Source organism: Stegodyphus dumicola, chromosome 3 (genome assembly GCF_044657685.1).
Source record: "Stegodyphus dumicola isolate Sdum_Otavi_A_Nest chromosome 3, ASM4465768v1".
Lineage (NCBI taxonomy): Eukaryota > Metazoa > Arthropoda > Arachnida > Araneae > Eresidae > Stegodyphus > Stegodyphus dumicola.
In genome coordinates this window covers 156,670,717-156,696,440 of record NC_140770.1, presented here as the reverse complement: position 1 = coordinate 156,696,440, position 25,724 = coordinate 156,670,717, and the positions used below count along the sequence as shown (strand labels likewise).

At 31.6% G+C, this 25,724-nt stretch overlaps 1 protein-coding gene across 1 annotated transcript; it reads right to left on the bottom strand.

Annotated features, from left to right (window-relative positions):
* Positions 1-2,436: 2,436 nt before the first annotated feature.
* On the bottom strand, positions 2,437-24,563 carry LOC146998152 (uncharacterized). Its single transcript, XM_085812375.1, has 2 exons — positions 24,402-24,563; positions 2,437-2,926 (listed from the first exon to the last, which is right to left on the bottom strand). Exons 1-2 carry the CDS (start codon positions 24,440-24,442, stop codon positions 2,458-2,460), a joined length of 510 nt encoding a protein of 169 aa, XP_085668501.1. The 5' UTR covers positions 24,443-24,563; the 3' UTR covers positions 2,437-2,457.
* Between the last annotated feature and the right edge of the window lie 1,161 nt (positions 24,564-25,724).

Below are 25,724 nucleotides of genomic sequence, written 5' to 3'. Positions count from 1 at the left end.
TTTTTTTTTTTTTTTTTTTTTTTTTTCACGATAATTGCGGAACTCAAATGGAACAAAAAACTAATCGACATCTAACGCAGAAATAAGCCCTTACAAATATTTTCCCCCATCAGTCAAATTCACCTCAATGATGCAACCAATCATGTCTTAATAGGGTTTCTATAACATTCAGTTACTCAGGTTACTATAAATGAAACAACAATTTGGCAATAAATTAAACAACAACTTGGTGATAATCCAAGGGACACCCTAAAATATAGACTAACCCAAATTGTAAATGTAAGTTTAGTATTTTTTCATTCACTTCAAGCAGAAAATTTATCTTGATTTCGATTAAATAAGGTTGCCTTGATTTTTCTCATATTTCAAATTATTATTGTCACTGCTAGTGATGGGATATCAATTATAAAAAATGAGTTAACTACCCTAACTATTTTAGGAAAAATGTATGGAAATATATATTAACAAATATATATGTTAAAAGTTTTTTTTCTCTCTCACATGCACATTGTATATTAATGAATGTATGATAGATAAATAGTAGTAGTAGCAAAATTAAAATAAGCCGTGCAGATCAGAATAACACTAATAATTCTATACGTCTTTATTTTCCCTTTTTATTCAGGTCTAACCCATACTGAGGTGTCCGAAGGTTAGTAATTGTGTGCGTAAGTAGACTTTGTAATAACTTGCTTGAAGTAATACTGAATATAATTTTAATAAGCATTTTATGGCATTAAAAAGGCCTAGCAGTTCTTTATTAAGGTATGATCAAAACATTCCAAGTGCACACTGCCATTATAATAATATGTAAATTTTTATTCTTTATCTTTTGTACAAGCTTCCTCCCCTTTCTAGAATAGTAGCTTAAATATTCAATGAGTTTTAGTTAACCTTACAGAAATGTTATGTTCATTGCATTTCAGTGACCTTTTTTTAATCTCATGAAAAATGCATGTATATAATATTATTGGAATAAAATAAATTTAAATTAATGAAATACACAGATGTTTAAGCTTTAATTAAAAAAACTTTTTTAAATTTATATTTAAATAATAGGGCAATCAGTTTGATCAGCTGCTTTCCCTGATTGGAAAAAAAAATTGAAAAGAAGACGACTCGTTTAAGAAAGCCAATTTCTCCATCAGAAAGGCTGGCACTTTGTTTGAGGTAAGTAAAGACTTATAAATTCAATAACCTCTGTAGTTTCCATTAATTATGTAAAAGAAAATGTGTGTGAGTATATGTACACACATACACACACATATTTTCCATGTGTATACATATATACAGTGGCATAACTAGGGTGTGGCAAGGGGGGGCATCTGTCCCCGGACGCGGCATCAATGGGGCGATAAATTGATGCTACGAAATTTTTTAATGAAATGTTTTCCATTATTGGCACACAGAAAGGGGCGCAAATTCATCAGTTGAATAATTGTGATTGTAATTTATCATATCTTTATTACATATTCACAAAGATTCATGAACGATGAAATCTTATAAAATATGTTTTTATTGATAGTGTTTTTTCCCCTTTCATTATAGGTAAACACATTGCTATACAAGCCCCACCAAATGCAGGATCGTCCTATATTAATTATAAAGGATTCCACAGCATTGTCTTAATGGCAGCATCTGATGCTCATTATAGATTTTTGTATGTGGACATTGGAAATTTTGGGCGAATTAGTGATGGTGGAGTTTTTGCCAATTCTTCGCTAGGTCAAAAATTACAAAACTCAAAATTTTTACCTGAGCCAGCATTGCTTCCTGAAAGTAACAAGGTTTTGCCATTTGTTTTTATTGCAGATGAAGCATTTCCTTTAAAAACAAATATGTTGCGGCCATTCCCAGGGAAACTCCTTCCTCGGAATAAAAGAATATTCAATTATCGTCTGGCAAGGGCAAGGAGGTGCATCGAAAATGCATTTGGAATTTTGACGGCTCGATGGAGAGTACTTCAAAACACTCTCAACGTTCAGCCAGACAGAGCAGATAGAATTGTGTTTGCTTGCTGCTGCTTACATAATTTTCTGATGAGAAATGAAATGGGTAAGGCTGCAAAGAGCTACTGTCCATTTGGATACGCAGATTGTATGTTTGAAGATGGATCTGTTCAAGAACGCATGTGGAGGCAAGACGAGAGCCATTTACCATCAGTTGGTAGACAAGGTGCCAATAATGCTACCGAATGTGCAGCTGCCATTCGAGAAAGATTCATGCATTATTTTAATGAAGAAGGAGCTGTTCCCTGGCAAAATAAATTTATTTAGTTTTTCTGCTTTCTTTATGTTTCTTTTTGTATGTAAATTATGTGTTATTTAATATGTTTATTGCATATTAGTAATATTCTATAATAAAAAATAAAAAGACATTTTTTCTTCGCAAGTAATATATTATGTAGCAAATAAAAAAATGAAGTCAATGAGCATGGAAGAGTTGAAGCTATTTTATTTATTTTCCCAACTCATGCAATAAGCTCAGAAAACCCATTTTGGCTTTGTATTTTGCCTCTTTGCTTAATTCTTTAAAATCCGGTAGCATACTCAGTAAGAAATTTCTGTCGGGATCATCATCATCTTTTTCCGTCAATACAGAGGTAATACTTCTCATGAAATCCAGAATTTCATCTGTTGCATCTTTTTCCCTCTTTTTAGTGCAGACATTGGATGCTGAATCGCCATTCTTTAATACAGATGTTTTGGAGCCTGTCATAGCAGCTTCTCTGCTAAAATCGACCCTTTCTGTCATTGCCTCTGTCCTGTCTGTCATTATTGACAAACTTTCTAAATCGGTTACACCTCTTTCGTCATCAGAAGGAACAGTGGCACTCAAGTCGAATTCTGAGTCATATACAGAACTATTGAGGCTTGGCTCCATATTTTCTTCCATCTCCTCATTCCAAGTATCATTAGTGATTGTTCTGCAAAAGAAAAAAATTTGTTTCATTTTACAAATTATTTTACTTTTGTAAAAGGGGAAACAATTCTAAAAGCTTTTAATTTGTAGAAGCAAAAACATTTTCATGTCATTGATAGAAAATACAATGTCACTCTTTGTTATGGTATTAGCAACAAGTAAAAATAATTTTAAATAATTTCTGGGTATATCTAGCATTCTGTTAAGTGTCCATGATGCTTGCATAGTCCTTGCTTCCAACATGCTTTACAACTAACTGGTGGTGTAAAATAATTTAATTTTAATAAAGGTGAGACATTTTCATGTTTTCTGGCATGGCAATCTTTAACGCAGAAACGAGAACAACAGAAGTTCATTTAAAATAATTAACATATCAGTTCTCCATTGAGTTAAGCTCAGTGGCTATTCATTACGTTTGACCTGTTAATTCAACGTTTAGAAAATGCTTCAAAGTCACATAAAAAGTAAACTTCATTGCTACCTATGTTTCATATTCCCCGAAAAGAGAGTTTTTTAATATGAATATTAATGAAATACTCAGTGAATTTTTAAGAAAAATTTCCTGTTTGATATGTTAGTTATTCTGTTGTTAAAAATTCTGCAATTAGTTACATTATTAATGCAATAAAAACAATGTCATTATATGCATAAAACAGGGTATCAAATTGTTTTAGTCATACTATGATTATTTTATTATTAATAGGAATAACTATTAATCTTCAGCTGAACATGGAAAAAAATGGATATAAAAATATTAAAGATAAATTATGCATTTAATCATTGAATACAATTTGTAAAACAGAGGACCAAAAAGTGAACTTGATAACCGAGTTAAAAGTATTTTTTAGTGAGGGCTCTTATTTTTCAAAAAAAATTTAATAAAATTTTAACTTGAATTTATGACTTTAAGGATTTCTTTCTCCTTATATTTAGAAATATGTTAAGATTTAGACAAACAGATGAATCTTTGGTTATATATATTATTTACGTGTCATATACATGACATCATGTGTTTGTTAGGCACATGATGGCTAACAAAAGAATATGCCTCTTTAGAGGACTTTCTACAGAAAACTGTCTTGTATTCACATAACATGCGTGCTAAACCAGGCATCGGCAACTTATGGCACACAGTACAGTTCTCAGTGGCACTCTACACCACTCTTAAGAAAGTTATCAGACAAAGATAAATCTTCCTGTATTTACTCTCTGCACTGTCAGGAAAGTTTAGTTGCCAGAATTTCATCACAGTGCTTAATTTTTCTAATGAACACTTTTGTTAAAATAATACATAATAAAACTCTAAATCTTTATTCTCGCCTTCTGTTCCCTAACTCTGCATGTATTGCTGCATGAATTAAAATGTTTTAAATATTTTCTACTGTACGGCATCATGAATTATATTAGTAAACTGGTTTGGCGCGCTACAGCTACAAGGTTCCTACTCCTGGGCTAAACCATGAAAAATACCCATGTGGCTAGCGTGTGGTATGAAGTTTTTACTGAAATACTGAAAGAGCCTACATACAAAGAAAAGTATAATCGCCTCCAAATGAACATGTATAGACAGTGGTAATGATAGTGCTTGAGAGATGAAACTTGCTAGTGGTATTTATATATATGTTCTCAGAAATACTGATCACTTTTAGAACTAGTCATCTGAAGTAGATGGTCATTATGACTGGGGAAATTATATTTTGAATATGAAGACCAATGAGTGCAATAATGGTTAATATGCTGTAATAATTTATGATAATTGTATAAACAGAAAAAGTCAGAATGATCATAACATAATAAATAATTAGTTAAAACCATTTTATCTCAAAAACAGCATGAGGTTAGTAAAAGACATTGTATCTAAGTTTGTGTATCATTAATCATTTAAAAATTATATAATAATCCGCTTTTGAACAATGAGTGTACTATTTTATGCTTATACCAATGTGAACATACAGAGTAGATTTATGTTTTGTGAAAATGTATCGTTCCAAAATAAATGGTAGACAAGTAAATTTCTTATCACGTACGAGCAGTAATTAATAGCATGTCTACAACACAACTGCTTTGGGAACAGGTGAAAACAAGTCATTCTTAGTGTAAAGACAATGAAACTCATGCTTTTTACATTTGTATGAAAATCTGAATTTTTATGAATTTAAGCACACTACTGTATACTAGTGATGATCTTATCTGTCCTGCCAGTTTATTTACATTTGAACACAAACTTGAAATAAGGGCAAGCTGCTGATGATGATTTGAAATACTCTCCTGATTGGTCCGTTCCATGTGTCGACTAGCTCCGTTTTGCGTGAAGTTCAGATTTTTCAACTGGGCCCGTAGTGACAAAAAACTGGTTTTTTCTACCTGGCCGGATGTGTTCGTTAGCTCCGATATGTCCCAGTGTGAACGGCGCTTTAGTGTATCGCGGTTAGTGCATCGTCGAGAGAGCGTGCTGAGCTCGGAAAGACTGAACCGAAGAGTCAGGAGCTGTGCTTGTAATGTCGTCGAGTGCATCGCGAGTTGTAGCGTGGAGAGTCTCGAGAGTACGTTGAGTTCCGAGAACGACCAAGCAGAGTCGGGAGCTGTACTGCGGAAAGCAGAGTCGGCTGCTTTGCAGGAAGCTGTCTCCACCGTGATAGCCTGATAACTTGAAGGCTGTGTCGCGGATCGTGTCAGCGTGTTTATAGTAGATCTTCAACGACTGTAAAACGTGTTTTGGAGCTGTTCTGACAATTATTGATAAATAAAGTTTGTTTCGATACTTCATAAAATGTCGTCGTTATTCACTCCAAATCTACACGAACCCCGTACAAACGTGAAGGAAGAAAATAACGCAACTACTGATGTCAGAATAATCAGAAGAAGAATAGAAAAAAACGTAACAATATTATTGCAGTACAATTACTGTTTCTTGCAATTTTAATTGTAATTCCAATTACATTTTGCCCAATAGTATCTAAAATTTGGAGAGTAATTAGTCTGGAAAATGAAAATTCTCTTTACGTACATAAACATTTAGGTTTAGTACAGCTGGTGTAAGCACAGAACAGCTGGAAGTTTTGAACGAGCTATTTATTCCGAGTTGTTATTCAAAACCTAACGATAAAACCCATTTTACCCTAGCGAATAGTTAGTTTCTTTTCATCAGTTACCTTCCGCCGAGAAAATTTATCACCTGCCAGTCCACATTAAGAGCAGAGAGGGGAGGACACTCTGAGACAGGCCGCATATATACTGACTTGCCGTTTCATTCCAAAATTTATGTTTGCGTATATATACTGCCTTGCCGTTATGAGGACCAAACTATTTGGACGCATACATGCTGCCTTGTCGCTATGAGAGCCATTATTTTCGAACGCATATATACGGCCTTGCCGCTTAACCCACCGGCCGGCTCGCATTCGGTTCTATTTACGTTCTGAAAACTGCAGTAAAAATTAACCATGTTCACAAATTACTTTCATTTAGAGTGAACTAAAATTGTCCTGAAAACGGCCTTTGTTAGATTTTCTTCCCCCCTCCTTGTAGGGCGATCAACAAGTCGTTTCACTTAAAGGGACTTTTAGTCGTTTCACTTAAAGGGACTTAAAACCCATAAGATGTTCGAATAGGTGACTGTTGCAAGAATTGGGATAACTTATTTATTTTAAAAGCAATTACTACCACCTTTTTACAGCTGACTACATAATATAGCTGCTTTCTGAAATAGTCATCAAAAAGTTTGTGTTGCCACAAATATTTTTATAATTTAATCCGCTTTGTGACAACATTTTTCGTCATGTTTCCAACTTGCGCGCACAGTTTAAAACATTCTGTTTCATAATTTAATTCCATATTTAATATATAGCTTTTATAACGTCTGGAAACTACTGTGAACCTAAAATTCTAAAAATTTCATGTTCAATTTTTATTTTATTTTGAGTTCAGTTTATAAAATGTATTTTATTAAAAAAATTGTAATGTTTTCGTCCATAAAATTTTTCAATAGTAAAATATTCAGCAGATTGTTGGTTCAGTTAGAAAATAGTGCCCATATAAAGAATTCCATCCAATTTCAAGTATGTACCATTAGCCATTTTTAAAATATCATGCGCGCAAGGTGGAAATATGGCGAAATATTTTGTCACAAAGAGGATTAAATTACAAAAATATTTGTGGCAACACAAACTTTCTGGTTACTAGTTTCCAAAGCAGCTATATCATGAAGTCAGCTGTAAAAAGTTGGAAGTAATTTCTTTTAAAATAAATAAAATATCCCAATTCTTGCAATAGTCACATATTCGAAGATCATGAGGGGTTTAAGGTGCATGAGTCCCCTTAAATGATGGTTTCCTACTGCCCTTTGATCACTGCCTAGAGGCAATTAAGCAGAAGGTCTGGTTTTGCCCTTACGGAGGAAGGAACTCGTTTTGTGTCCATGCTTTGGTTAGACGAAAAAAATTTTTTTTTTTTTTTCTGGAAATCCATAACAGAAAAGGGAGTTTTCTATAGCCTTGTTACTAATTTTGTGCATATTTCTGATTCTAATTGCTTATCCGAGCCGTGCCAAGATATTTTTTCACCTAAGGCAGAAAGATAAATGCTCGTTCCTATATATATAAAAATAGCTACATTTGTATTAAGCGAAAGTAACTGTATTAAGTCAAAATATCATAATTCTTATAGCATAATTATACCATAATTCTTAAAGTATTTTTAATCGTAGTTTTATAAATTCAGAAAAATAATGCGGCCAATAATTTATAATTTTCAAATGAAAACGTTAAAAAATTCTTTTTTGATGAATAAGAAGTAGCATCCAAATGCACATTGCTTTAATTTCCAGGTTTTCTTTCAATTTTTTGTTTTTCTTTTATTAATTTAAGTTTGACGAAGCCTATTTTCCCTAATAATTACTGACAAATTTTAAATCGAATTCGTATAACCAATTTGGCGCCCTTTCTAGTGATTTACCTGAGGCAAGTGAGGCACTCACCCTTGTCCCAGCTCTGTTGCTTATTAAGTAAAAATGTTATTGATTTTTATTGCGTTTCGGTATTTTAACGTACGCTTATAGAATGTTAATTTGTTTTTATATGTATATCTCAGTAACATAATCTGAGGAACTAGTGAGACAGTGTAATTTTCTGCTTTTGATTCATGCTATCGAGCTTTAACGCTAAGAAAAAATTTATAAGAGGCTTAAAATATCTAATTCCTACTGAAAGTTACATGTAATTGATAATTAAAATACTATTAAAATAACAAACACATGCTCAGTGTCAGTCATTTCGACATATTGTTTGTAATTCATTTTACCAGTGGCCGAGCGGTAAAGTCGCTGAACACTGGTAGTTCGGTCCGAGGTTCGAATCCCGCGAACGGGCTGGCTGCATGGGCGTTTTCGGGGTTTTCCCCATGTGTAACGTGTATACGAGCCAGTTTCCCTTAGAAAGTCCTCCACGAAGGCATCCCTCCTCTTAGGCAGATAGCCCTCGAGGCTTTGCCATAATTACACACACACACACACAGTAATTCATTTTACCACAAATTTATTTCGTTTATCTTGATTCATATTTATGAAAGGGAAGTTTACCTTTATCTTATTTATTGTTTGATAGAAGTTATGAAATACTGAATATTTTAAAACAAATTTCAGTCATAACAACCTTAATAAAAATTGTCTACATACAGACAAGATGCCACTGATACCTCTCAGTTTCCGAACTAAATTACATGGTAGTGAAATTCAGTGCATTTTCATATGATTATTTTTGACAGAAAGAGTTACCTTATGTAAATCACAAAGGAACACTGTTTTAATTCTTAATTAAATATAGCGCTTGTATTAAATTGCTAAAATTCATTGTTAAAAAAAAATCTCACTCTTAAAAATATAGATGTAGAATATTAGATACTTTTACCTTTCAAAGTGGAATTTTTGTGGTTTTCCCTGTGCATAATGTGGTAGCGAGAATGTTTTTCTTAGAATGTCCTCCATGGAGGCATTCCTCCCTTTAGGCAGATAGCTCTCACGTGCTTTGAAGTAAAAATTAAGAAAACCAAAAAAGCTTCAAAGTTGGTGTTTAACATTTTTTTGGGTTCTAATACGCAAATTACTTACCGATCTCAATTCACATTATCAAATGTTATTATTTAAGTAAATAAAAGCAAGTGAAGATTTTCATTTTCAAACAAAAAATTCAAATGAAGATTTTTTGTTTTTGAATTTTTTGTTTTAAAATAAAAAATAAGAACAGTAATTTTTGAATAAATATTGTCAACATTAAATAGGGATAGGAACATGCCAATGTAAAATTTAATATTAGGCCAAAAGAAACGCTTTGACGTAGATTTTGGATAAAACTTAATCAATTTTGAAGATAGTCAGAGACAGGCATTTCTTCAGTAGAGAGAAAAAAATGTTTCTGAAGTATTTGTGTATTTATTACATAAATGTTTTAATCGCTTCCATAGCACTCTAATCGGTGAAACTTATTTCATGAAAAGTAGGAGATTTGCTTTTAAAATTCCGATTTTTCAACCGTTTTCAGTTCCATATGTGGCATCTAAAAACACGTCTGGCCGAGAGGCAGATTATTAGTGGTTGAAAAATTCTTAGAATTTAAAGAGGCATCCAACAAGAAAATTTAGGGATGGCGAAATTCTAAGAATTTGGTACTTGGCAATAAAAATTTATTGGACGGCAAAAGTTCGAGAATATAGAGAAGCACAGAGCAACAGAATTTAGGCATGGCTAAATATTTTAAATTTATAGAACATTTAAGATACCACTGAGATTGCACTGGGAGGCAAAATATCTAGCATTGACCTGCTTCTCCATTATGTGGATGGACGCAGATTAACTTGCGAAAGCTCAGTGAAGCAAGAGCTATACGTAATGCAGCTATTTACGATTTCTGCTGTAATAAACTGAGATTTAATATAATTGAACACTATATATCAGTTTACGAAAACATGATGATACTTTTGAGAAATTTTCTTTGCCTTAATTTGCCAGTACACTAAAAAAATACAATGAATTGTATAATGATATTACTAAGAAAATGATGCCGATGATGCATCTAATTTTTACCTTTTTATTAATCTAAATAAATATGTCATTGAGTTTTCCATAACTTATAGTTTTGCAAATTAAAAATGTTCAATTAGATAATATGCGATTATGAAAGCTGTGTAAAAGAAGAAGAATTCTTGCACATTCGTGAAGCATATGATGGGTACCTGCTTGAAGGAAAGGATGTCTTTGTAGATGACTTTTTCAGGGAAACTGGTTTCGTATATTCAACCTAAAATCCCCCAAAATACCAAGCCACGAACGCATTCACCGGAATTGAAACCTAGGCGAAACTACAAGTGTTCAGTTGCAAAAGAGAGTTGCATCCATAAACAGTCAACATGTCTGAAATAAATATTTATTGCATCCAACAGTGATATGATTTTTCTGATATAATTGAAGATACCAAACGATTGAAAACGATCATTACCAAACGACTGAAATATTGAATGCATGATTTAAAAATTATAACCGTAACTTCTTAAAATACAGAAAAGATTTTTTTTGCTTAAAGAACGTTTTGATTATTGATGCGTGAGTCTGATTCGGTGCTAAAAAAGCTTGAGAGTGGTGCATGGAGAAAAGTTTGATTGAAATATATTTTAATGTATTTTGCAGTAATTGACGAAACAGGCAATCTTCTTATTAGAACATAAAATTATTTCTAATTCACGGAGATAGATAATTTGAAGAAAATTCTTAGTGGCAAAAATTTCATACTACTACTAGCTGGTAAGAACTTCAGAATTCTAATTTTAAAACAATTTCTCACGTTGCTGAGCAACGGTTACATAATACAAATATGGCGTTGCCACTTCAACAATAAATATAGTTATTTATTAAATAACAAGATATTACAACCTCTCCCCCCTCCAGATAAACTTTAATTTATATTTTTATTACGGTTTTTTTTTTTTTTTTTTTTTTTCAAAACAACAATATCAGCACAATATAGAATTCAAATACAAGAAATAACATAATAACATACATTGAGGAAGAGAGGAAGGAACAAAATATTTTTTTTATTTATATAGAGAAACAAATTACTTAATCAGGCCAGGGAGTACGACTTAATGCGTCTACACTTTTATGGTTTTTACCACTTCAATGGACGACCGTGTAATTGTAGGGTTGTAGTACTAGTGCCCATCTCATAAAGTCGTGGATTTAGACTCACATTATTTTTGAGCCAAACTAAGGGATTATGATCGGTCATGATGAGGAATTTAGTATGCCCGTCTATATAACGTTGCAGTTTCTTTACAGCGAATATTATGGTGGCGCATTCCTTTTCTGTGGTAGAGTACTTTTTTTCAGTTTCTGTAAGCTTCTTACTGAGGTACAATACTGGATGTTCATTGTCTCATTCATCTTTTTGAGCTAAAATGGCACCCATTCCAGAGTCTGAAACATCACTTTGCAAAATAAACTCCTTATTGAAATCAGGCGAGTGTGACAGAGGCTTTTGTGGCAGTTTTGCTTCTTCAACAACTCGCTCTTGTCTGTTTAGTTTCTTTAAAAACTTCTCCTTGACTTGCATCTCAACTCCAGAACTTGGTAATTCATCTAGAGCTTTTAACTGAGAATCGTTTAATTTTGTCAGTTCTTTCTTGTCAGATAGTTTTTGTTCTTTGCGAGATGGACCTTTGTTCTTATCTGCTACTTGCACTATCATTGAATGTGGCAACTTTGAGTATCCATTATCATGTTTGTGCCTCTTTGCTAAGTTTCCTGACGCGTGCATAGATTCTGAACGTATTTTTAATTTCTTAGCTTTAGAAGCACCTTCATGAGTTCTTTTATCAGAAGTTCTTTGATCTGCTGTAAACAAACTGTCAAACACATCTTTTTTAATTTGAATTTTAAAGAATGCATTTATTCTATTGTGGTTTATGCGCTGTCGGCGAAGTAGATTTAGTTCAATCCAATAAGTTTAAATGAAATGCAAGAAAAAATGCGTATAATTTAATATTTCGTACAAGGAAGTCATGTGGTGTACACATCAGATTTTTTCATTTATTAATGTGTAGAATTCTAGTAAGCCTACAGGGAATATGGCGTGATTTAGGAATTTAAGAAACTGATATGAAAGCTGTGTATTGTGTTCATATGCAATAAAAATATTTTTCTTTTTTATTAATGTAAAGTTTAATATTGTTAGAATTTAATGAAGATTGTCTACTTCTTGATATGTAAGGCATTATGTCGTTAAGTAGCAATAAGGTAATTTGTAAAAATGATAAAATGAAAATGTTCCACAACATGAATTTAAATTCCAAAAAAAAAAATTTTTTTTATTTGTATAAATGCTAAAGCTTAAAAATCTTTGAAAATACTGAAGCTGTATGAAATACAAGTATAAGAGACTGCGACTACTTTCGGTTGTTTACCGTTCTAAAAGACTGCGATGTTGTTTACCGTTCTAATAACTGGTAGAATTCGCTTACTGTTTCAAGGTAATTTTAAATATAAACAATTTATTTATTTTCAGTAACGCCTAAGCTTAACTGTTTGTTTCGGCCACCAGAGCTCTCTGCCTGTCTGTGAGATATTATTTCGCAATGCGCAGATTATATGCGCAGCTCGCATTTTGTTCTTGCATTCTTAAAACCGCTAATTGTAACTCTGTCGTTTTACTTTGTGCTGTGTTGTGTTCGAAAGTTCAAACTGCGGAATAAAGGTGAATTTACAGTCCACTCGCATTGATGTATTCTTAGGTTTATTAATTTAAAGTTAAGATACCGCAACGCTACAATATTCTGTTCCGTCGAGCCGGAGCTTCGAAAAAAAACCCGTGTACGAGGAGAGTGAAATAGTTAACGCATTTTAATTGCATTTGACATTTCATTATTGCTACTATTTTTGTGTTTAAAGTATTAGTAAAATCGAGAATTTAGAATATTTTCAAAATGTCAGATATAGAAAAAAAGCGAAAGAGAATTTTGAAAGCACAGTTAACGAAATTCATCGAGAGAATAGATTATGATAATCGAGAGAATAGATTATGATAACTTAGATAATGCTGAAGCTGAATTAATCTTAGAAAAATGTAAAATCTTTAAGGAAGATTTTAAATCTTTATTTAGAGAAATTTATACAAATTGTGATGATGATAAAATAGATACTTTCGTTGAGGAAGAACAGTCGATTTTAGAGAAAATTGAGGAGGTTCACTAAAAATTATTCGTAAGTTAAAGATTTACAAGGTCGTAAATGCAAATGGCGATAATCCTGTCGTACCTGAATCAATCTCTGAAAGTTTAAAGTTACTGAAATTATTTTTACCCACATTTACAGACCCAAAAAATCTAGAAGATTCCAGACAAATGTCTTCATGGTATTAACACGTAATGGATGTATTTTACAGAAAGTTTGTGATAAACTTTTACGTTTTGGAAAATTTTCTGAAGACAATGGAAACACAATATTTAAATGTTTTACTTCTGTTACTAGAAGTCTTTTTCTTAATATGTTTATCTTTTCATTGTTTTCTCTACTTTTCACTAGACACAAGCATGGAAAATATTAAAAATGCTTTTAATCTTAACAATCTTAACACATGGACAGGCATTTATAGAAAGGAATTTTCTATTAATAAAGAAATTGAAAACGGACAATTTAAATGATTAATCTTATAGGCTCAATGCATGATCAGTGGCGTAGCAAGGATGGGTCAAGGGGGCATCTGTCCCCGGGCGCAGCATCCAAATTGATGTTACAAAATTTTAGAATTAAATGTTTTTTATTCTTGGCATACAAAGAGAAGGCGAAAAATCTTCAGTTGTCCCCGGGCGCTGAAAACCCTAGCTACAGCTTTTGCATCATACACAGGGCTGGCACTACGCATTTTCCCACCTGATCCAATCTCTGTGGATCCTAAATTGTAAAATTTTGCCATTTCTTGATTTTTGTTGCTCAGTGTGTCACTAAATTCTAAAAATTGCGCTACATCAGCTCTGTAACCACCCCTTACCGTATATCATTTGATATTTATTCTGAATGTTCACATTACTAAAGAAATAAAATTAGCACCTTTTCCTATAAAATCTACGTGCGTTGATTTTTTTTTTAGAATAACAGAAATCTTTAATTAAACCCACAAATTCTAAAATGAAGAGGAAATGTATTGAAAAAAAAAAAAAAAAAAAAAAAAACCCGAATACATAAAAAGAAAGAAAATGATTCTTCAAAGATATATACTGTCATTATTGTGTAAATTAAGCAGTTGTTTATAATTTCAGCATTTGCTATAATTTTCCGTTTCCTCACCAGAATGAGCCCACCAGCGGCCGAGCGGTAAAGTCGCTGAACATTGATAGTTCGGTCCGAGGTTCGAATCCCGCAAACGGGCTACCTACATGGGCGTTTTCGTGGTTTTCCCCATGTGTAACGTGTATACGAGCCAGTTTCCCTTAGAAAGTCCTCCACGAAGGCATTCCTCCCCATAGGCAGATAGCCCTCGAGGCTTTGCCGTAATTAAATAAGCTGACCTAACCTAACCTCACCAGAATGAAAATCACCTGGATAGTTTTTAAACTAAGGTTTTGGAGTTGTAAGACACAGAATTTGTTTCTGGCTATCGCTCGCACCCTGCATTAATTCTTACCAGCTCTGATAATTTGTAATTATTCATCTTTGTGTTATCGCTGCTGATATTTGAACTTGTTACGTGATAACTAGGTTATGACGCGTTACGAGTTTGTTAAGACGTGTACCTGAACCAGCTTAGATTAAAATTAACCTGTCTGATCTTTGACCGCTAGTCCACATTTTTAGTTCTAATTTGACTGACACTGTTTAATTGCATCACCATAAGCTGTAGTTGATTTTGCTAGCATAAGAACATGCTTTTCTGTTCTAAGGTTTTTTTAAAAATGAATTAGCTTTTTTGAAAACCTTTTTTCCGACTTTGTAGTTACCTTTAGACATAGCAATAATTTCCTTGATGTCTATCAGGGATTTTGGACTATGTAACATTTACCAGATCAAGTAAAACTTCATAGATAATTTACCGAGAGATTGCCAAGTTAGGAGATCTAAACAAGCAGAAATTAGTGGGAGTATTGTTTGCATATTGAAACAAATTTCTTATAGTTAGAAAAGATGCTTAAAGGGGAGAAAATTGATATAATAGCCAGACTGTCTGGAAAGGCTTAAATTAAAAAGATGCACAAATATTTTGCTGAGTACTGTTGCTTCAAAACGTAAATGTTTTGTAGCTTTTAATTTATAGTTATCTTAATATAATTTAAGGATCAATGTCATAAATAACGAGTATTTAAAACTGTGACATGTTAATCGATTGTGATTTTAATAGAGCCTTTTTAACAAATATTTTTCAAAAATAAATTTAATAGTAGCCATGTAAATCTAAAATAACTAAGTACCCTTATCTAACTAGCTAATTTAATTTGTAACTAATTGGTTACCCTTAAAAGTTATCTGTGCGTATTAAAGTGAGTTATTGCCTTTCATTAATCTTTACCGTGGTCACAAGATACAGCACAAAAATGTAAAAATTAACGTGAAACTTAATTCTTTGTATCTAGTGAGACTTAATAAAAAACAGCTTATCACCTCTGGTGCTTTAGTGGCTTATTGGAACCTTAAAATTAACTGGGTTATAATCCCAGGAAGTCGAAGTTATGATACAAACTGCGTCAGACAGGCAAGAGTACAACTAAATTTCAAAACAAGCGTACCTACATAAGTCTTTCAGGTTTGTTCTATCAGCAGGCCTCTCTTTAGGGAAGCAGTAGCAGTGGCTACAGCCTGTCTTCTGTAACGGATCATGCTTATTATGATTTTGCTTCTCATTTTAACCTATGCCGTTTGACATAAAATCTACCTGCTTTTTACTAAACCTCTGAACTGAGCAAGTACGTGAGAAAATGAGACATAAACGAAAAATATCAACATAAATATAATTAGTAAAATGTAAATAAAATGTCACTATCTCCTTTCAAATAAGTCCAAGTATTATGAGGGTAAAATATTTAATGTTACTTGATAAATTTTATAAAGCTGATTTTATTCACAAATTAGTTTTATAACTATGTTTATTAAATTATGTTTAATAATAATGCATTCTACTTGTGGATCTATTTTATTCTTATGATAGTATTACAAAAATGAGGTTCAGGCATAGCAAATATCTCTAATTGATTTTATTGAGTTTCCATTTGTTGATGGGTCGTTAATTTTTTCCATTAATTAAACTTAAGGACTTAATTTTCATGTGCAGAAATGTGTACGAAAACCCTGTATTTCTCTCTGGCGTTTTAAAACGTTTTAATGGTGCATCAGAATTTTCTGGTAATTTCCGTTTTCTTGAGATTTCTGTAAAGCAAAAGATTAGAATTACGGTCACAGTTAACTCCTCCTCATCAAGTTGCTCTTCAATGAGGAGGAGCAGCCGGAGGAGGAGCAGCAGGGGGAGGAGCAGCGGGAGGAGGAGCAGCAAAAGGAGGAGCAGAAAGAGTAGGAGCAGTAGGAGGAGGAGCAGAAGGAGTAGGAGCAGCACGTTGAGGAGCAGCAGGAACATGAGCAGCAAGTAGAGGAGCAGGAGGACGAAACATATATTCGTGGGCAGAATAATTTTGCTTCAGAGCCCACGTGGCATTCAACACCAGCTATTTTGCCACGTGTCGCCCGCGGTCCGCCATTCCATAATTGTAAATAATAACGTTTTAGTTGTAAAGATAATATGGCGACTGCAGTTAAAATTGCAGGAAAGGAGAATTAAAATGTGTTATAATAAATAGAAACTGACAGTTAATATTTTAACTATGTTTTGAAGCAATTTATTTTATAGACAAGTTTATTTGGCTACGTAAAATAAAGCAGCACTCAAAACAAGAACGTACTATTATTAAAAAGGAAAAAGAAAATTCTGAAAGGATTTAGATTGTAACTTCGCATCAGAGAGTTTTTTAAGGTTTTTTTCCAGTTGCCTCTGAGCTCGCGATTTATCAGCCTGCTCTTGGACTCACTCCTCCTGACACAACTATTTTACCTTTTTAAAACCATTATTAGTTTAGTGTTGTTATTTAAGAAAAGAAATGCAAAACCTCACTTGTTCCACAAGATAGGTCATGACACTTGCAGAAGTAAGGAAATACCTCAGCAATATAAGAGCTATACTACAGATAAATAAGACGACACAATAATACATGACACCTAGATATGGAGAGAAAAACAAATATATCTTTTCGCAATTTTGTATTTAGTTAGAAATTTTTAGTAGAATTGTAATTAAAATCGTTTTATTTCCCCGTGTAATGCAGCGGATGACGAGTTTTAAGAGAAGATAGGCCGAAAAGTAGAAATACTGGAGCTCGCGCATTTAATAATAGATATCTGGTAATTTACGAGTATATTTAAACTGAAAAAAATGTAACTGACTACTGTGTTAACTGTGACCGTAATTCTAATCTTTTGCTTTACAGAAATCTCAAGAAAACGAAAATTACCAGAAACGTCTGATGCACCATTAAAAAGTTTTAAAACGCCGAAGAGAAATACAGGGTTTGTACACATTTCTGCACATGGAAATTAAGTCCTTAAGTTTAATTACTGAAAAAAATTAACGACCCATCAACGAATGGAAACTCAATAAAATCAATTAAAGATATTTGCTATGCCTGAACTTCATTTCTGTGACGCTATCATAAGAATAAAATAGATCCACAAGTAGAATGCATTATTATTAAACATAATTTAATAAACATAATTAGAAGACTAATTTGTGAATAAAATGAACTTTATAAAATTTATCAAGTAACATTAAATATTTTACCCTCATAATACTTGGACATATTTGAAAGGAGATTAGTGACATTTTATTTACATTTTACTAATTTAGATTTATGTTGATATTTTTCGTTTATGTCTCATTCTCTCACGTACTTGCTCAGTTCAGAGGTTTAGTAAAAAGCAGGTAGATTTTATGTCAAACGGCATAGGTTAAAATGTTGATAATTCTAAAAATATTGCATACAGATTTTCTAAAGGCATAAAAGCCTCAACCGGAAGATAAAAACAACATAATCATTTTTAAAGTAAAAAATGTACAATTTACAAACATATAAGAGTAAAGAAACTGAGATCACTGAGCCGGGACTGGATATATATATATATATATATATATGTTTATATACATTTGGTGCGGCCGTTTGCAACGAAAATACGAGGTGCATATCTACATGTTATAGCAGTCCTATATACTACAAAATTTCAACGTTCTTGAGGCTACTCGTTTTTGAGTTATGCGAGATACGTGCGTATGTACGTCAGACGCCACGAAAAATTCTCTTCAGTGTTCATTTTAAAGCAGTTGTATAATTTTTTGGAGCAAACGAGTCTTTTATTCTGTCCTTACGTACAGATATCACGCAAAAAGATCGTTAAACTTCATTCGATAGCGGTCAAAATGGATATTTTTGTTAAAATATGCTGCTTGAAACTTTTCGCGATTGCGATACTTTCTTTTTACTTCGTACAAGGAAGTAAAAAGGGTCTGTCTGTGTCTGTGTTGTGTGTCTTTCGTTTCCGCTGCGCGTAAGCTAATAGACTCACGGCTACGAAATTTGGTACATAGGTGCATTTGACAAGATCCAGTGCACCTCGAAGCGATTTTTCGAAATTCGAATTAGAATTTTTCTTATTTTATGTTTTGTGACGAAATTGCGTCATTTTGAGACATAATGGGCTATAGGAAAGCGAGATTTTACTCTACACACTCCATTTTCACATCGTCATGAAACGTAAGCACTTAGCTATTTTACGAACTTAAAATAAATTTCGTGTTTCAATAAATCGATTAAATACGAATTTATTTAAAAGGGAGCTTAGCACCTTTTCAACGGGATTTTTTTTTAAAAAGTATATTTTTAAAAATGTACAGTTTATTTTTCTTTGATTTTTGGACACGTTATACTTTCATCCTTGCGAATGCTTTTACAAAAAGAATTTTGGAAAAATGATAATATTTTGTAGTTTTAAGAGATTTTTTTTAAATGAAGCTTCCGAGTACACTTCTCACATCTCACATCTTTAAAAATGCGGTTTTGGCAACAATTTTCCTGTCTTATTGTCGTTGATAGATTTTTGATGAAATCGCATCATTTTGAATTGTTTCATTCTTTTAGGTTATTTTTTGCTTATTTCACTGTTTGTAAGATATTGAAAAGTTTTGCATGATTTGGTTTCTTCAACTGAAAGTTGGTTAATTTTTTTATTAGGATAATTAATATTTGTATTAAGGGATATAGCTTATTTCATTGTAATTTTTTCTCTCGAAAATATAAGATAAAATATCATTGCTTTTCAGAATTTTTGCTTTTTGTATTTTTTTATGTTATTTATTGCTCATTTCACTGTTAGTAGTAAGCCACGGTCTTCAGCAGGCGGAAGTGAAGTCACAGAAAAGGGGCGTGGTCACCGCCATCTTGAATCACGTGACAACCGGAAGTGATGTAGATGGAAGGAATGACGTAGACGGAATGACATCATCCAAGTTTCGTTTTTATGGTGTGGCAACGATCTTTTCAAAGTTTTTATATTTTGTGGCAGATATTTTTTATGCTTGTGGCAACGAACTCTTGAACCACGTGACGTCAACTTTATTATTTTCCTTATTTACCTTTATTATTTTAGTTATTTAATCATTTTTATTCATTATTTTTAATTATGAATTATCCTTTTTAATTATTTTAACCCCTTATTATTTTTAATTAGTTTTAATTGATTCCATTATATTTTAATCCATTTTTAATGAATTTAGTATCATTTTCTCTGTATTTTAAAAATAACTCCACGGCTGAGATTTGAACTCGCTATCTTTGTGATGGGAGTCTAGCGCTTTACCACTCGGCTATGCTATCAAACCTGTTATTTTTTCGTTTGGAGCGAAAATAACCATGACGTCAATAGGCTGGGGGAAAAGGCAAACGTCATCTCTTTCACGTTGCAACATGCCGAAACGCTTCACGCTTTCTACATTTGCCCTGGCGAACGTATACAATCTTAACAACCAATCAGCATTTCGCTAACAATATCTATCTTATTTCAGCCAATGTTTTCATTTTACATCTTATTCTTACTATTTTTTTAAGTTATTAGTTAATTTATTAATTTTTTATTTCATTTTTTTCCCTTTCCCAAACATAAATTTTATTTTTAACTTTCGCAAATTGACATTTACTTCCACAAAAGTGAATTTAAATTTTCTTTTTACTTTTTATCTTGAAAAGTTTATTTTTTTATATTTAATTTTCTTTTTGGTTTTACAAAAGAAATATTTATTTTTACGAATTGAATTTTCCTTTTCACTTTTTTATTTTGCAAAAGTTTTTTTCTCCAAAATTTTTTCCTTTTCGTATTTTTACTTTACTTTATTTAAATTTTTTGTTTAACTTTCTTTTTGGTTTTATAAAAGTAATATTTTTATTTACGAATTAAATTTTTCCTTTTCACTTTTTTATTTTGCAAATATTTTTTTCCCCAAAATTTATTCCTTTTCGTATTTTTGCTTTACTTTATTTTAATTTTTTGTTTAAACTTTTTTTTTTTTGGTTTTACAAAAGTAATATTTATTTTTACAAATTTAATTTTCCTTTTCGCTTTTTATTTAATAAAAAAGGTGTTACTACATTTTTAACCCTTAGCCTGTCGAGTGATTTTCTGCGAATCCCTTTAAAACTGTCGCTAGTTTTGGACCGAACTTCCCGTAAAAGTCGCGAAAATAACCCTAAACCTCTGAAAATTGTCAAGCAGTTCTTTTGTTATTTGCCATCCCTCCCAGAATTTTACTTCAATGATTCCGCTAAGTGAGATTGATTACACTAGATATTGTTCGGTAGATATGAGCTCTCAAGAGAATTGCAAAACGCTAGACTCTCCGTGATGACCGTCTTAAGGGTCAGGGTACAGCTTCGAAATTTAAAAGTTTCCTTCCCTTAAATAATAAATAATAAATGGTTAATTTATTTATTAGGATAATTAATATTTGTATTAAGGGATATTGCTTATTTCATTGTAATTTTGTTATACATAACTTTTTTATGAAGTTGTTCTGCAGAGTAAAATCCTACGCAGTTTTTAAATTTAACGTTTGGAGTTCCCTTCAGCCATTTTTCCGGTACATTTAAAAGCCAGACGAAGGCTCGCAGCGAAGCTGCTAGTTTTCAAATAAATTGGTTTTAAAATTTTACCGGTTATATTTTAAATTATTACGCATTTTTAACCTAAGTAACCTAAATCTCTATGTCACTGATTATCACCGGAATTTCAATGCAGACTTATTAAACTGATATCACTAAAATTATATTCTGACAAATATCTGGTGCAACTTTCATTCCTTCTGAGATATTGCTGAAACATTTCGTATTATTTCCGATTTTCTGCATTTTTGTCATTAATTAAAAATCTTTAAGACCTTCAGCATTTTCCTATATTCTTCAACTGCATGCAACTAATAATTATTTTAAATAATTTCTTTTTTCCTTAATTATTACGTAGTTTTAAGAGACTAATAAGCGAAACATTTGGGTGTTTTTTAAGGGTGATAATATTAATATTAAATTTGCATTTTACTTCATATACATTCAAGATATTCAGAAAGGGAATTATAACTTGAAACCGTTTTCAGTGTATCATAAATTTATTGATTCAAATTAAAAATTCTTGCTTTCCTGTCCAAGAAACACTAGAAAATTTTATCTGAAATAGGAAAGATGAGACATATTAATAACAAAAAAAGCAATTAATTTGGAAGTCAAAGAACAAAAATCAGCGTTATATTTTCAAATTTTCACAGGACTAGTTTCGATGGCTTTACCGAACCATCATCTTCAGCTGCAAAAGCGCAAATGAACGAGATAAGATATAATGAAAATTAGATTGTGAAAATTTGAAAATATAACGCTGATTTTTGTTGTTTTGACTTCCAATTTAATGTTTGTTCGGCTTGTTATTGTATCTTAATTAAACAAAGCAATGTTGTTACTTATTAGCTTACAATATAATTTATTCAATATGGTATTTTTGTAAAGAAAGAGTGTTGCTGTACATTTGGTAAAGTATAAATAAGCATTTCATTTAATAATTATAAAAGTTATTAATTATTTAATAATTAATCATAAGAATATGAATAATTAAATATTTTTTCGGAGATATATTTTCCGGCGATATTTTTTTTTTTTTTTTTCTAGGGATCCCAGCATACATTTTTGAAGCATTATGCTCTAAATAAATGTCTTGTTTGAACATAGCATTTATTGTTGACAAATCTCCAACCAAAGGAAATACCTTGCTAGGGAGGATATTCAAACAAAAATTTTTATTAGAATAAATATTTTCGTTATTTTAATACTACTAATAATATACAAACATTAGTTTAAGTTCACTATAGTTGAGTGAATAAGATTGCTAGATGTTGGTAGTTTGTTGTTGGACACCGAACAGTTTAGCTGCTTGTGGTCTTTATGATTTTCCCGATGCGTAACGTGAATTCAAGCTAATTTTATTTAGAAAATTGCCCACGAAGGTGTTCTCTTAAAGCAGATAACCCATGACTTCTTAAAAACTGTAAAATATAATCTGTGGATATTTTCCGTTATACGATAACACGAAGAAAATGATTTCCTATACGAAACATATGATCAGCGCTGTTATTGCCCGCCGTTTAATTAAATGCATCCATCTTATTCCTTACAATTAATTTTCCTTTTTCAAAAAAAGTTTGATTTCAGTAAAATGTACTATTTACAATGTGTCATTTTATTTTGCTCGTTTTTTATGCAAATATTCAAATTCAGATAGATATTGCGTAAGTTCAGAAAGCCAACTAGTCTGCAAGCGGTAAGATAGCTGAGCACCGGTAAATTCTAGCGGCTGCATGGGAGGCTTAGGGGTTTTTCATAAGTACAATTGATTGTGAATTAACAGTTTGTTTCCCTTAGACAAATAGGTCCTGTGTGCTTTATCATAATCCAAAATCTTAAGCGTATAAATCTTTTATCATAGCCGATGATGACGATAAAATATTTTCTATCTGATGTGTCAGGTTAGCATAATTGTATATTTCTAACGAAAATTGTTTGGCTCATGTTACCCTATAATGAAAAAAAAAGATTCAAATCGGTTTTTAGCTTAAACAGTATTTTCATTATTAATTATATCACGAATTTTATCAATAGTATTCTTAGTGTTAATTGCAGGCATGTATTCAAGAATATAATATACACAAAATTGTGTCTAATGATTACGGATAATTTTTATATAAAATTTTATAGTATAAAAATTTAGGTTCATAGGTCAGCCATATTTGAAAGAGTACTTGTGTATTATAAGAAAAGAGAGAGAAAAATTTAAGAATCAAAAAATTTACCACGAAGTAATATAAAAATGCAATTAGAATACAAAAGAGTACAATACTATTTCCTGTTTTGTGGATATACTTGAAGACAGAAACTTGTTTCAGCTGTATTCGTTCATTGGAGAAAAACTTTTCATATAAAGCTATTTTTTTCAAATCTTTCACTATACAAGTAATACAAAAGGAATTAAATAGTACATTTTACTGAAATACAAAAGGAATATAGGTATTTCTTTTCTTAATACCCAACCGAAGAGCTGAAGGGACGTACAATGATTAACATACAATGGGTGCCTTGAATTATTTTGCTTTACATGCAGTTTCCTTATATATGTAAAACAAAATAAACTTTCACCCATTCCAAGATTTCAAGAACTCACAGAGAGAGAAATATCTATAACAAATTTTATTGCTGTCTGACTGATTGCTTCGGGAACGTCTTCCAACTCAAGCTTTCAAGCTTCAAGCTATTCAAATACGAACGATTCTCAGCAAAGCCATTTGGACCGCATCTGCTTTGTTAAAGAAAACCTTTTGGGGATAAAATCATCCACTTCATCGGGTTTTTCAAACAAAGCAGTCAGCGGTCCTGTTACTACCTACTGACCTAGAGAAATTTCTCAGAAACTTTTGTTCGAAAAAAACGAGTTTTATATTTTTAAGAATTTCCATTCTGACAGCAAAATTTTGTTATTTTTCATATATAGATGAAAAGAAACTAATTTGTTTTTAATAAAGAAGAAAAAAAATTAATAAGCTTATTTAAATTTTTTACACAGCACCGAGTAAGGAGACGAAATTTAATTTTCTTTATAAATATTTTTCTCAGACAATACTTTAGTCTTTTTCAAATTACGAGAATAGTGCGTTAGTGCATGCATCTTCAAATCAGATTTATTTAATTAATATATATGGATATGCCGAACAAGCACACTTTCGCACACATACACTGTATATTAGTACATACTTAAAAATGAAATAAAATTTGAAAACAAGCAATTTAAAAACTACTGTATTGAAAAATTATTGAAAATTTGTTTTTACCTCATTTTTTTTTCGTTATATACATATATATAGCAGTCCATGAAACATGAAATTAAAAAAATTCCAATTCGAATTTCGAAAAAATCGCTTCGAAGTGCACTAGCTCTTGTGTAGATGTACCTATGTACCAAATTTCGTAGCCGTGGGTCTATTAGCTTACGCGCAGCGCGAACGAAAGGCACACACACAGACAGACTCTTTCTTTTATTATGTGTAGAGAAGATATGTAGAGATAAGATTATTTAAGGGAAGGAAACTTTTAAGTTTCGAAGCTGTACCCTGACCCTTAAGACGGTCATCACGGAGAGTCTAGCGTTTTGCAATTCTCTTGAGAGCTCATATCTACCGAACAATATCTAGTGTAATCAATCTCACTTAGCGGAATCATTGAAGTAAAATTCTGGGAGGGATGGCAAATAACAAAAGAACTGCTTGACAATTTTCAGAGGTTTAGGGTTATTTTCGCGACTTTTACGGGAAGTTCGGTCCAAAACTAGCGACAGTTTTAAAGGGATTCGCAGAAAATCACTCGACAGGCTAAGGTTTAAAAATGTAGTAATTTCGTTTTTAAATAAAAAGCGAAAAGGAAAATTAAATTTGTAAAAATAAATATTACTTTTGTAAAACCAAAAAAAAAAAAAAAAAAGTCTAAAAAAAATTAAAATAAAGTAAAGTAAAAATACGAAAAGGAATAAATTTTGGGGGAAAAAAATTTGCAAAATAAAAAAGTGAAAAGGAAAAATTCAATTCGTAAAAATAAATATTACTTTTGTAAAACCAAAAAGAAAGTTAAGCAAAAAATTTAAATAAAGTAAAGTAAAAATACGAAAAGGAAAAAATTTTGGAAAAAAAAAACTTTTGCAAAATAAAAAAGTGAAAAGGAAAAATTCAATTCGTAAAAATAAATATTACTTTTATAAAACCAAAAAGAAAGTTAAGCAAAAAATTTAAATAAAGTAAAGTAAAAATACGAAAAGGAAAAAATTTTGGAAAAAAAAAAACTTTTGCAAAATAAAAAAGTGAAAAGGAAAATTCAATTCGTAAAAATAAATATTACTTTTGTAAAACCAAAAAGAAAATTAAATATAAAAAAATAAACTTTGCAAGATAAAAAGTAAAAAGAAAATTTAAATTCACTTTTGTGGAAGTAAACGTCAATTTGTGAAAGTTAAAAATAAAATTTATGTTTGGGAAAGGGAAAAAAATGAAATAAAAAATTAATAAATTAACTAATAACTTAAAAAATAGTAAGAATAAGATGAAAAATGAAAACATTAGCTGAAATAAGATAGATATTGTTAGCGAAATGCTGATTGGTTGTTA

What these genes read in the sequence shown, in the direction of transcription:
- LOC146998152 (XM_085812375.1), bottom strand. Translation starts at nt 24,442, where the DNA reads ATGGACTGCTATATATATGTATATAACGAAAAAAAAATGAG. An exon ending in TATAACGAAAAAAAAATGAG is followed by an intron (nt 2,927 to 24,401) that starts GTAAAAACAAAT and finishes TTTCTTTTGCAG; the next exon opens with AACAATCACTAATGATACTT.